Source organism: Camarhynchus parvulus, chromosome 6, assembly GCF_901933205.1.
Source record: "Camarhynchus parvulus chromosome 6, STF_HiC, whole genome shotgun sequence".
Classification (NCBI taxonomy): Eukaryota; Metazoa; Chordata; class Aves; order Passeriformes; family Thraupidae; genus Camarhynchus; species Camarhynchus parvulus.
Genome location: NC_044576.1, coordinates 34,150,481 through 34,164,023, shown reverse-complemented (window position 1 = coordinate 34,164,023; position 13,543 = coordinate 34,150,481). Strand labels below are relative to the sequence as shown.

At 40.2% G+C, this 13,543-nt stretch overlaps 1 protein-coding gene across 15 annotated transcripts in view; it reads left to right on the top strand.

Annotated features, from left to right (window-relative positions):
* Window positions 1-13,189, top strand: part of EBF3 (EBF transcription factor 3) — a 129,171-nt gene extending 115,982 nt beyond the window's left edge. For 6 of the 15 annotated variants that reach the window (XM_030950871.1, XM_030950867.1, XM_030950864.1 and 3 more), the window contains 5 exons: window positions 957-1,022; window positions 1,671-1,848; window positions 3,047-3,235; window positions 3,701-3,898; window positions 10,268-13,189. In XM_030950871.1, the coding sequence (XP_030806731.1) occupies window positions 957-1,022; window positions 1,671-1,848; window positions 3,047-3,235; window positions 3,701-3,898; window positions 10,268-10,299 (663 nt within the window). In that variant the 3' untranslated portion in view covers window positions 10,300-13,189. The remainder of the gene's footprint in view (window positions 1-956; window positions 1,023-1,670; window positions 1,849-3,046; window positions 3,236-3,700; window positions 3,899-10,267) is intronic. The other 9 variants (XM_030950874.1, XM_030950873.1, XM_030950870.1 and 6 more) reach the window with 3 other exon arrangements.
* The last annotated feature ends 354 nt before the right edge of the window (window positions 13,190-13,543 follow it).

Below are 13,543 nucleotides of genomic sequence, written 5' to 3'. Positions count from 1 at the left end.
TAAGTTGCAAAGAAATTTGCAAATCCTATCCCTAACAGAGATGCCCCAAGTCTTCCTGGCTAGATCTTTTCCTAAAAAAATCCAGCTAAATTTTATTACAGCCGAAGGTAAAAAAAAATAAATTAAAAAAAAATAAGTCCATTTGTATTTAAAATTAACTAAACTATGGATTAATCCTCACAATCATAAAACTGAAAGTAGGCATGCAGACAGGGATAAGACAAAATTCAGTGCATCCATGCCCCCAGGCACAAGTACTCAACACTCTCTGAATGTGAAGTCATTTATGAAGTCCTTTACAACATGCAGTCAAAGAGGTTAATTGAAAAATTTCTTAATGTCATTATGAAAGAACTAGATTAACCCAAGTTAATTCACTTTATTGTTCAAAATAAAGAGGAATAAGCATTGAACTCACTTGCAAATTTGGGGCATGAATTAGGGGTGAGATGTTGTCTTTAAGGACTCTGCCAGTTTAATTAAGATATGGAAAATTACTTATTGTTCTTCACCACTAAAGTGCTAGGAATTAACAGCCAAATGTGATGCCTGTGCCTTTCATATCTCTACCATGTGTTTGTTTGTTTAATACCCATAAGACTACATCATTAAACCTCAAGCACTGATTTCACTAATTCAGCACGAGAGCTACATGCTACAGCAGCAAACACCTTTCCGAGTCAATCATAATTGAACAGCTGGATGTAAAATGCAATATTATTTTTAGGCTCGTCTCTAACTTTGACTTCAAATCACAAGCCCTGTTTTCCTCCCAAACAAAATACCTTCCTTTCTTTGTAATACATCCCCTAAATATAGCGGGAGCACACGGGCTGCATGTGATGTATTTTATCCACTTTATCAGTTTCTTCCAATTAGAGCTGCTACAACTGCCAACATTGCTGTACTGCTCCTGTCTTAGTGAAACATAACGCAGGTTGTTTGTTTTCCTTTAGGAAGTATTACTTAAGAGAGCAGCAGACCTTGTTGAAGCCCTATATGGGATGCCCCATAACAACCAGGTAGGTCAGCAGCACGCTCTTTGTTCCCACGCCAACACGTGTAGATCAATACCTGCTCTGTGCAGGGCTGGCAGAGCATCAGCACATTGCCTTTGTACACAGCCAGGCTTTGCCAGCCACCTTGAGGGCAGTGTGATGTGATGCAATGCTCCGAGGGAAGCGCTTCATCTTCCCCTTCTCCTCTCGCTGCTCGTTTGCCTATCAGAAATGACAATTATGTGCGGGATGCCAAAAGCATAAGCAAGCATTAAGGCAAGAGAATAACCTTGAACTGGGGCCAAAATATACAGTGACTAATGGGAAGTCCTAAAGAAATCTGCTCAGCCAAGTGGATCAGCTGTACCGTATTTTGCAAACTGCTGAAAATACAACTCCTGCCTTGGGCGCATAAAACCCCTGTGACAATTTTCACCTGGCTTCCAGTGCTAAACTGGAGTTTTATGTTAATTTCTTCCTTTCTTTATATTTACTGTGTTGAAGAGCAATTGGGCATGGGAAGGAAAAACAGAAGGTGTGGTTGGAACGAGCAGCAAACCCCCCACCCTCACTATAATTCCATGTGAATCTCTTCAGTAAATTTTTGCGGCATTGCGATTCGGAGCGTTTGCACAAATCTGAGTTGTCAGTGCTTGTTCCGTGTCTCTTTAGGAAATAATCCTGAAACGAGCAGCTGACATTGCTGAGGCGTTGTACAGCGTGCCCCGCAACCACAACCAGATCCCCACTCTAGCCAACACTCCCGCCCACACCGGCATGATGGGCGTGAACTCCTTCAGCAGCCAGCTCGCCGTCAATGTCTCCGAAACATCGCAAGCCAACGACCAAGGTAGGTGGGATTTCAAGGGTTAATCCTTCACCTTGTTGGCTGCTTTTGGCCTGTTCATGCGAACTGATGTCACCGCCGTGTCCTCCCTCTCTCTGTCCCCCTAGCCGTGTGTCTGAGCGCGGAATGAAATGCCGTCTTTAACTTTTCTCGTAATATTTAATTCTCCCTGTTCTTTCATTTACTGTTATCATAAAGCATCTCCAGTGGGGGGAAAAAAATAAAATTGGCAAAGTGTAGAAAGCTCTTTGTTATTCGCAGTAAATATACAGCGTGTATGGTTGGTTTATAAAATAATTATGTCTCGGTACCTCCACCTGGTTTTGGAATATTTACACAGATAAATCTAATTTGATGTCTGTGATTTTAAAATACTTTGTTTGTAGGCATGTGTGACATATATGTTACTAATAAAAGTAATAGTTGATTTAATTTACCTGTTGTAATTGAAAATGCATGTAGCATATTGCATTTAAAATTAATTTTGATACTAATGAAAGGAGGGAAACAGGATTATTAGATATGTTCAAACGCATTTTTTTTTGCTTGCAACATAATTATTAAATTGATTGCTCAGATAGGAACAAATTGTTGTTTAAAATCCTGATTCCGCTATGTTTCCTCTTCTAAAAAGATTGTCTTTTAATGCGTTTCCAAGCTAATAAGCCTTATAAAATTCTGTACTTGCTCTTGAATTAGTTTTCACTGATGGCTACACCTTATGAAAGCTTGTTGTTAGCATAAAAAATATCAATCACAAAATGAAGACCCCAAAACAGCCTTTTAAAGTAAATCACTGCAACAAAAAAGTTTTTCTTGTCAGCTCTGGCATTTGAAGGTGCGGAGAGGCTGAAAAGTTCACGCAGTGTGTTGGTACAAAGCGGGACTCGAGCCTGTTGATAATTGCTCCTAAAGACAAACGTGAAGGCACCTGACACAGCTGGATCGAAGAGAGCTTTTGTTGGCTGTCTGTGCTAAGAGGAGAGACAACATAGAGTGCTCGCGGATGATTTAAGTAGGGTTGGCGTGATAAGGTTATCTCAAGCTGCAAGAGTTGATAGGGCAGTGAGAGACAACTCAGAGCAAAGCTGTGCAATCAATTAAAACTGTGTAATATATGCTGCATGAGGAAACCCCCCAGCCCTAAGTCTATCTTATAAAATAACATTATTTTTTTGGGGTGGGGGGGTTTCTAACACAGTAGGTTACAGTCGCAACACAAGCAGTGTTTCCCCGCGAGGATATGTTCCCAGCAGTACTCCTCAGCAGTCCAATTACAACACAGTCAGCAATAGCATGAATGGATATGGCAATGCCGGCATGCCCAATCTAGGTGTACCAGGTTCCCCTGGATTTCTTAATGGCTCCTCAGCTAACTCTCCTTATGGCAGTAAGTGTCTATTTTTGGTAACACATCATCATATAGATTCATATTTACTACAAAATCAACTCCTTGCATTGTTTTGATTTCCTCTATTGTCAGCTACTGGATAAAAGGAGGGGTGACTCTGGAGGCTGGACGTAAAAATGAAAATAATAAATTGATCTGTTTGTGCCAGAATACAATCTCAGATAGAGAAAAAAAAAAAAAACGAACAAAAAAAGAAACGAAACAAAAAAAAAACAAAATAAAAATTGGACTGCGCAATTCGTAACAAAAGTCCAACACAAAAGAGTTTGCCTGTTATCCAGAGAGTGGCCAAGCCAAGGCATTTCATTTTTATTTTTTTATATATATTTTTTTTATATATATATCTCTATATATATTTTAAGAGGCAAGGCCCTATCACTCTCTTTTTCCGTGTTTGCCGTGAAAACCTCAATCTGAGTCCTGATTATTTTTGCTTTATTGCAGTAGTGCCGTCAAGCCCTACCATGGCAGCCTCTTCGGTCACCCTCCCTTCAAACTGTAGCAGTACACACGGCATTTTCTCATTCTCACCTGCCAATGTCATCTCTGCAGTGAAACAAAAGAGCGCCTTCGCTCCTGTTGTCAGGCCCCAAGCCTCTCCTCCACCATCTTGCACCAGTGCAAATGGAAATGGACTTCAAGGTGAGCCCGATCTCTCTCAATTTTCTCTCTGCTGGTTTTTTGTTGGTTTTTTTTTGTGCTTTTTTTCCTCGGGGAAAAAGGTACCTGGCTGGATTTTTCAGTGTTCTTGTAGTGATGCAAAAAGCACGGGGAGAAATAGGGTAGTGTGAATGGTCTGCTGAGATTTTCAGGTTTTTAGTTCATTTTTGATGCTTGCATTAGAGCAAACACCAGTTGTTTTTCTGGCATTTTCCCTTAGGAGTCCGTGCCTTAAATTTTAAGGGAAGACTGTATCCCGGAATGCCTCTTGGAGGGTTTGTGTATTCCTGGTGTTTTTATGTTTTCTGAACACATTTCTGTGGATGTTTAAACCCAGCAGTGTTCTGGCAGGACACAGTGTGATTTCCTCACTTTATATAGGGTGCAGTAGTGATTTTAAATATGTCAAGTTAATATAAGTCAGGTTAAGCCCTTACTCAGTGGACTGAGCTTTCCTGGACAAGGCGGCCCTGTATGCAGTGGTTTGCATGCTCTGGTGGTGCCAGCTCTTACTGTGGCGTTAGAGTGGTTACATCCCTAAATGAACTGAATAATTTAATTAGGGCAGGCAATTTTAATATTTTGTCTTTTTTTTTTAATATATAATCCATGTGATTTCATGTGGGTAATGCAAGAAACAACTGATAAATCAGTGGCAGAATGTCCATGGTCACCTGCAGGGTGTGGGGCAGGAGGAATTAAGGCACAATGTGAAAGCAAAAACACAAACAAAGAGGTCACCCTAAAAAAGGAAGACTCGTGGCAAATTTTACCACTTTTAGGGGGTATTTTGACATGCATATAGGTGCATCAGAATCACTGGGAAGGTTTGTTTGCCTCTGCTGGAGGCTCAGTGCACAGTGCAGTGAATTGAGGCACTTCAGATCCCATTGAAACCAGGAAGGGTTGAGGACAGTCTCATCCTGAGGTCGTCACTCCTCTTGACTTCCTCAGCTAAGCAGCAGCAGCAGCACAGGATTATTTATCTTTGTATCACCACGACACCCATAATCCAACCAGCACTCACAGGCAAACAGATGAGGGGGATTTTAATTTGCCAAACCAGTTCTGGACACCAGCATTTTGTAGGGTGCTGAAGGCATTTTGGAGGGACATCATCCCAATCCCACAGAGCTGCCTGTCCACCCCAAATCCACTCCAGCATCTCAAAATGAATCTTTGTGTAGCTTACTCTTAAATTCTTGGCCCAAAAAACCATCTGAGACCTTGTTATGCACTCAGGTCATCAAAGAGCTGAGAATCCAAATGCACAAACTGATTGTAGCATGATACTAAAGGAAAGGATAATTTAATTAACAGGTTTTTGTGTATTTCTTTAGTGGAAGCTTCACTGTGTTACTACTGTAAGTGGAAAATTATATCCATATTCTTAGAAAGGATAATCCATTCATAAAATAATCCAGTGTCCTACTTTCATGTTTTTGTAATAAGACACTGGTATGAAAAGTAAATACTGAAATAAAATAATGAAAAAAAAGGAAAAATGAGATAATAAAATAAATAATAAAAAATAGACAAAAAATATCAATATGGTAACATATGACTTAGATCTGAGGGAGGAAGATCAAGTAATTGATTTTTATTTACGCTTATAAACAAAATTATTTAAAGATCTAAATTAAAATGATCCAGATTTTTGCCATTTCAGTATGTGAGTAAGGGTCTTCCTGTCATATACTCAAGGTTTTTGGTACTTAAAATCTCTAGATTACCTCAAAGTGGGGTTTTAAGGAGAACTGGGAGGGCAGAATGCCTGCACTGAGCACCCAATGTCCCTTAGCACCTCTCCAAGCCCCCAGTAATTGCACATCTCCATCCTCAGGTACAAAATGCTTTTTGTGTAAAGATCAGAAGATGACTTGGAATCAGCCAATACTGACTTGTTAAATAGGTCATGAATTCAGCTCTTAAGCTGAGCCCAACCTTGCTTTGCACTAAGCTTTTTCCATGCCCAGAGAGCCCAGTGAAGACCTAACCATGCCTTCAACCCCTGATTTTTGGGATTCTTTTGGGGTCATCCCTGATCCTTTTGGGATCATCCTTTTGGGTTTTGGATCAGCAGCTGAACTGTAAACCAAGTGTTGAAATTAAATAGATAATACATAGATAAATAAATAATTAATTAAATAAAAATAATCAAATTTCCTCTTTCAGGTGAACCTGAGTCATTTTGTGTTGAGCAGAATGACCCAGAGAAAAAGGCAGAATGTCCTTCTGGCCTGGTAGTTAGAGCAGCGACTTCCAGGGTTGTGGCAAAAAAATTTTGCATAATTTATGCAAAGTAGACGGCACCCCAAGGTGATGCTCAGTGTTGTGGGAGTTAGGGAACTGACATGGAATCACAGAACCCCGGAATGGTTTGGATTGGAAGGGACCTTAAAGACCATCGAGCTCCAGCTTTGGGCAGGTACACCTTCCACTGTCCCAGGCTGCTCCAAGGCCAGTCCAGCCTGACCCTGGACACTCTTAGGGATGGAGCAGCCACAGCTTTGCCTGTGCCAGGGCCTCAGCACCACCTCAGCTCCCCACCCAGGAGTGCTCTGTGAGCTCCTTCACCATCCCAGCAGGGGCATCATCCCTTTTTCCACCTCGATTCTTTGAGTCAATTCAGACTGAGCTCACAAAAAGCCTCAAATTCACCCATTCCTCCTCACAGATCTCTGCCACTGCCTTGGTCTGAGCTGCAGCCAGGGCTGAGGGGCAGGACAGGGATGTGTTTGTCAGCTCCCTCCTTCATGAGACATTGTCAAGAAAAAACACCAGCACTGCCGTGTGGGTACTTATCTACACTGCATTTGATCCACAGAGTTCATTAGGGAGTTTCTGCTTCTCCCTTCCTATTTTCTCTGTCATTTGTTGTCAGGGAACTCTTTTTAAAGTTTAATTAGTTGCTTTCTGGACTCTGTACAATCACCTTGAGAGTTTTCTGATCAGCACATTTTCTACATTAAGGTAAAATATGGAATTTGAGAGCTGCAGTCCAATGCAGCTGAAGTTGTTTTTTTGGTGATCTTTAAGTAGAGAGTCTCATTTTAGGGCAGGGTGTGAAGGAGCTGAGGAGATGTCGCTGTTAGGAATGGCCACATTCAGGCAAGCCAAGAGGGCAGTAAGAACTCACTGGTGGTGCATAAGAGGCAAATCCTGCAGTTTATGGATAAGTAGGGCCTTGGATAAGAATGGATAAGAATTTAGACAAGGGTGATCCTTTTGCAGGGATCTGGGGGTTAATTGACCCCTCCCTGGTGGGTAAACCACTGTAGGGTATCTGTGTGTGGGAAAAATGCTGCTTGTGGTGCATCTAAGTTGGTGAGAGCAGCAGAACTAAGCAGTTCCAGCTGGACCTCAGGGGGATTGTTCTGTCCCCCAACAAAGAGTTAAACAGAAGTTGAGCTGCTCTGATTTCTGGCTTGTGCTGATGTAACCCTGAGCATCAGGACCACCCGAGCCCACCACACCAGAAGCAAGAGCTTTCTACCTGTAAGCACAACCCCAAAACCCTCTCTGTGCTGTAGGACCTGCTGCCCAAGAGTGAGCATGGAGCCATCCGTAGGTGACACTTCTTTGGTAAAGAGATCTAAGACACCTTCCAGTGCAAGATATCCCTGCTCATGGCAGGGGATTGGAACCAGATGGTGCTTAAGATCCTTTCCAACCCCAGCCATTCTGGGATTTGATGATTCAGAGATTAAGACAGAGGTTAAGAGTGAAAAAGGCAATCTGGGGAGATCTCAGGGAGGTCAGGCTGGGGGCAATGCCAGCCAGGGCTGATGTTTACTCCACCTCCTTGCTGCCCCCATGCCAGCTGCATGGCCACGGTCAGCCTAAGGAGGGCCAGCACGCATGAGCTGCAGCTCTTGGAGCAGAACTCTCTCCCTGCTGTCCCCAGGGCCTGACTCACTCCTGTGAGTAAGCCTACAGAAAAGGGCTTTTGGGCCTTATCCAAAAAGCCACAATCTTGTTGACTCTGTGTGACCTCCATAGTCTATGATCAGAAAGTCAAGTACTCACACAGATTTTTTAAGAGCAGAATCCTGCCATGTGTGTTCCTTAGGGCAGAGAGCCTTTTCCTGTTTAAAACAATGAACATTAAAGGTAGAAAAGAAATTTTTTAGTGAGAGACTACTGGCTGACTGCAAAGTTGGAAGCACAATATGTGTTCAAAATTTGGTTTTCAATTGTAATTTGCTTTCTATAGATTGTGAAAGATATTGCTTTCTGGTTATAGACTATAATGCACAGCAAAAGGCTCTCTATATTCTTTTAAAATTGCATCCTGCTTAATTTTCTGGTCTTCATCCAGATGAAAGTATTAAAATTATTATTAAAAAACTCACCAGCTCATTTTTCTTTAAGAAGGCGTTTAGTATCAATTTGCACGGCAGGAAGGTCAGTACAGAAATTCACAATTGTCAAAGACTGCTACTAAAATAAATTGTGAAATGCACATCTGGAGCACCAACTTTGCACCCCTCCTGAGACTGTGCCACAAAGAGAGTTCAACAAAAATGGTTAAATTAAAGAACTGAGATATTTTTTCTTTCCTCCAGAAAAATATGGCAGCAGATATTCTAAGTTTTCACACAGCAGAATCATAGCATGGTTTGGGTTGGAAGGGACCTTAAATCCCATTCTGTCCCACCTTCTGCCATGGGCAGGGACACCTTCCACTATCCTAAATTGCCACAAGCCCTGTCCAACCTGGCCTTGGACACTGCCAGGAGTGGAGCAGCTGATGGCTGAATTGAAGCACAAGGCACTTGAGGACATAGTTTAGTGGTGAACCACAACAGTGCTGGTTGATGTTGGACCTGGCCTTAAAGGTCTTTTCCAACCTTAATGATTCTGTGATTCCATGGCAGCTGTTCCTTAAAATGACCTCCTGCACCCCCAGGCCAGGCGCACCCCAGATAGCCAGACTGGCATGGTGACAGATCTGCTGCTGAATCCCACAGGAGAAACCAAACTGAGCCTGGGGTTTGGCAGGTCCAAACTCAGGGTGAGGTCATCAGCTGGGCTGATGAGGGGTGGAACAGAGGAGATTCAGCCAAGGGCTGTTTTTAAGGGCTTTTTGACGGTGGTCAGGCCTTGGCAGGGGCTGCCCAGGGAGATTTGGAGTCCCCATCCCTGCAGGAGTCCAAAAAATTCCTGGAGGTGACACTCAGTGCTGTGAGGTGGGGATTGGGCACAGATTGGACTTGGTGACCTTTGAGACCTTTGCCAACCTAAATGATTTTGTGATTCTCTGAAAACATGATAAGAAAACTGAATATTTTGGGTCGAAAGGCTCTCTGCCAATATAACCACTGTTCTCCAGTTAAATTTTGTAACTTAAGTTGCTGGTTAGGTTTAAAACATTCATTATGAAGAATGCTGCAAAATTATAACTTCAGTTTTGATTTTGACATTTTTGACACGTTTAATTGGGGAGAAAAATGGCAGAGTTGGAAGATTTTATCCTATTTCATGAACATCACCTAAGCTGTATTTTAGGGAGGTTTAACTCCATCCTAATCCACAGAAGGCTCTAGCAGGACCAGGGGCTGCTCTGGGCTCTTGGAGCAATGCTGGTTGTGGTGGTGTTACCTATGAAATGTGTACAGACCCAATTCTTCCAAACCGTAAAGCTGCAATGGCGAATCTGAAATAAATTAATATTGTTGAAATTAATGAACTGAGAAATTGAAGTTCACATCACTACACGAACAAATTTATTAATATCTGTTGTACATAAATTAATGAGAAATATCATTACGGCAAAAATTAAACAACACTAAAATTAAAGACGGTCTAAATTGTGCTTCTACCAAAGAGTTAACTAGGTAAAAACAGTGGTTGTTGGCATCTCAGTCTTTATCTGTTAAGAAACCCCAGGATATGGCTGGTCAGGGGTGTTAGTATCATGGCTTTTTATGGTGTTTGAGCTCTAGGGTTGGGACAGTGTTTAGTGTTCTTGGTTTTGGTCTTGGAGAGTCCTTGGATTGCTCAGTCCTGTTTTTATCATGAAGGAGAATAGTGGAAAATGACATTTTCTGCCCAGGGCATGAAGAGGTGAATGTTTGGGATGTCTCCACGGGATGGGGATGCAGCCAGAGGAGTTGTGAGGAGCCTGGAGAGAATTGAACCTGGGGAAGCGGGGATGTTCTGCCCTCAGAGCTCTTTTCTCAAGGAGAGGCTGTGTGGGGTGTGATTTGCTGGGAGGAGCCCGTGGTCCTTTCCCTGGGGATGCCGTGGAGGAGCCGGGCTCTGCTCTGCATCCTCCCTCCCTGTCCCGTGGTGGCTCTGAGCCCAGCATGCCAATAACAGCTCCTTTTCTTCTCTTTTTTCTTTTAGCCATGTCCGGGCTTGTAGTCCCGCCAATGTAAAGTCACTTTTGTTTACCTACCGTAGCACCAAGCTGCAGAGGATGGGCTTAGGGGACAAGTTTAGTATATTAAGACATGCTGATGGAAGCAGTATCTTCACGCAGAATCAGCAACAAAATCGAAAATGCTACAGGAAAAAAAAAAAAAAACACCCACAAAAAAAAAACCCACAAAAAAAGGAAAAAAAAAAAAGACTTTGTTTAAAGATTTTATTTAAACTATTAAGAATCTACATGCAAAACAACCTACTTCTTCATGAACAATTCCATTTTATTGACTGAATTTTTCTCATATTTTCACATTTCTCAGTCCTGGAGAATAAGGAAAAAGCGACGCCTATTTTGTATAAAGTTTCTGATTACGTCTTGGCTATGTCTAGTACTTGCTATGTGTTGGGAGAAACTTTGTGGATGCACCATTTTGATTATCATGAAACACTGATGAAAAATGCCTCCGAACATTTTTCTGTACTCATAACTAGATTCACAATGGTTGTGTATCTCTATAATGTGAAATATTTTTTTGTGGTGGAAAAAAAAAAAGGGGGCCAAGGAGGTTATGAGCCATCAAACTGGAAAAAAAAAGAATAAAAAAAAAAAAGGATGAATATATGATTAGAAAACAAAAAACCACACAAAAAACCGGGGCGCGGGGGCGGGCGCGGGGGGGTTTATCGTTGCTTAACTTCATCTTAATGAAATGGAACTTTGTAACTTATTGTAGTTAGAAATTGTAACTTTGATATTGAATTCTCTTGCCTTCAACAAGCACACTGACAGAGAAAAAAAAAAAAAGAAATTGCTACTGTCTGTTGGTTTAAAGAAATGAAAAAAATATACTTCCACTGCTAGAGCTTCCTGTTAAGCAAGTGTGATCTGCAACATTTTTTCAACTTTTGCTAGCACTGTATACTATTGCATTTTAGGCTACTGTGAAGTCTATGTTTCTTGTACCAGAAAATTGTCCTTTTGACTTCTAGATCCTTCTTCCCTAATGTGTTTTGTATGTGGTTATAAAATTGTAGACTTTTGTGATTTTGCCAAAGTTGTAGCTAAATATTTATACACTTGTCTTGAATTTTTTTCAGATCCACTTAAATATTTAGACAAAAAAAAGCAGATTTTATTCCTTATGACCGCTATAAGGAATAAAATAGTCTTATCCATTGCAACACTTTCTTTCACATAAACACTTGCAGTCACTAAGGGAATTTATTTTGTAACATATCAACTATAAATATTGTATTTATCTTTGAAATTTTGTATATTGCTTTTCCTCATTTTTTTTTTATGTTCTTGTATGTATTGGTTTTTGTCCTGGCCTGGTATCGTGATGCTGAAAATAGCATTAAGCCAAGAACTGTTGCCTTCATGTTTTTCTTTTAAATAAATCAGTGTCTGTGCATTTCATTTGTACTTCATAAGGTTGCTATTGTTTAGCCTTTCCATCCTTTCTTTTTTAAATTTTTTTTTCAAAAATTCAAATTCATTGTTTATTTTTATATTATTTTTAAGTTATCAGAACAAATAATTTTGAAAGAAAAAGTCGTTTGTTGTATAGTCAAATCAAAATTGTGCCACATGGCTGTAATGAATACTAGTAGAATATGTGCATGTGATACAGCCACAGAAAAGATGAATCTATTTTGTGGTTGCATTTTTTATTTTCTTTTTTGTTTGTTTGTTTTCTTTATTTTTTAATTTTATTTTTAATTTTTTTTTTTAAGATTGTAAAAAGTCATTTTTAGCTGCCACCCATGACTTTGCCACATAGCTGAACTGTGTTTACTGGAAAAATTCAGAGGCCTAAAGTTTAAAAATAAATTCACTTCTGATGTTTTAATTAAAATGTTTGCCACATGAACTTCTCTGATGCCTTAAAAGTGAACTTCTTGGAAGAACTTTTGTGCTGTTTTATCACAGGCTTACACCACAATTGTTAATCACGACTTCATTTGGATGATTTCTGGTGTAAAAAATAAGGGGACAAAAAAAGCACAATCCTGGTGTACAATTCTGCCAGTCCTTTATGTGTCAATTTTCTGCTGCACTCTGCATTCTCCCAAATCCTGCTCTGCTCAAAACCGGGGAACGTTTCACGGGAAATCAGGATCACACTGAATTTTTAATGTCTGGGAGTTGTTTATTTAGGTTTCTTGGGGTTTTTTTTAGGGAACTTTTTGTAATCAACCCGTAGCCGACGGTACTTTTTAAACTGGAATGACCTCCGTTGTATTCCGTGGCTCTCAGTGCCAAATCCAGCCAGAGAAACGTGGAGTTGTTTTTATTTTTACTTTGCACTAAATCCTTTGCCAGCGCAGCACTGCAAAACACGTTGCAAACTGCAGCAGAATTCACCTTTTAACCAAAAAAGGAGGGATCATTTTGTTAATTATTATTAATTTTTTTAATTATTATTATTTTTGGTTTTTTTTTTTTCTTTTTGGGCAAAAAAAAAACAATGCACATTTTAGTCAAGCTTTTCTGGAAGGTTTAGAAGAAGGGTTCAGCGTAGCACAGCTCTGTGAGCACGGCCAAGGCTTGGCTAGGTGAGAAAGCCTGAGAAGTCACTTTGGAACTGAATTGCCTCCGTTATATTTTGTCTAAGTAAGGTTTTGCTCTAAAAAAAAATTAAAAAAAGAGGTCACGTGTACATGTTAAGAAAGTCTGCAAGTTCCTTCATAAATGCAATCTGTTTGTGTTTTAGATTAATTAGTCAATGCACTCATTGCTTCATTGTCTCCAGACGGAAAGCTTCACTAAATGGTAGATTTTACTGTTAAAGACCCTACAATAAGATTGTTTTATCTGTACATTTTTTCATATATTTAACTGTATAAAAAAATGTTCATTTTACACAATATTTAATTAAAGTATTTCTTGTCTGTGAATTTCATTTTTAGTAATTTTATCTGGTTTGATTATTAAAAAAAGTGACTAAACACTTAACGAAATAACGCAACACCGGGGGTTTCATTTCTAAATATCAGAATTTTTATTCCTTTGTTATGAAAAAGCCCAAACCCTTGACGTGGTCTTTCCAGTTCCCTGGGAGGAGGATGAGGAAGGAGATCTCCGCTCTGCAGTGTCAATCACTTGTTGCTCAGCCTCGGTGAAATATTTATCCAAAACTGCTCACTTTTTCTGAAGAATAACAGCAGAATATCTCTTTTTCTTATTTAACCAAAACAGTGCGCTTCAGACAGGCTTTTTGTAAAGCAAAGGTAACAATAGATTTTTTTTTT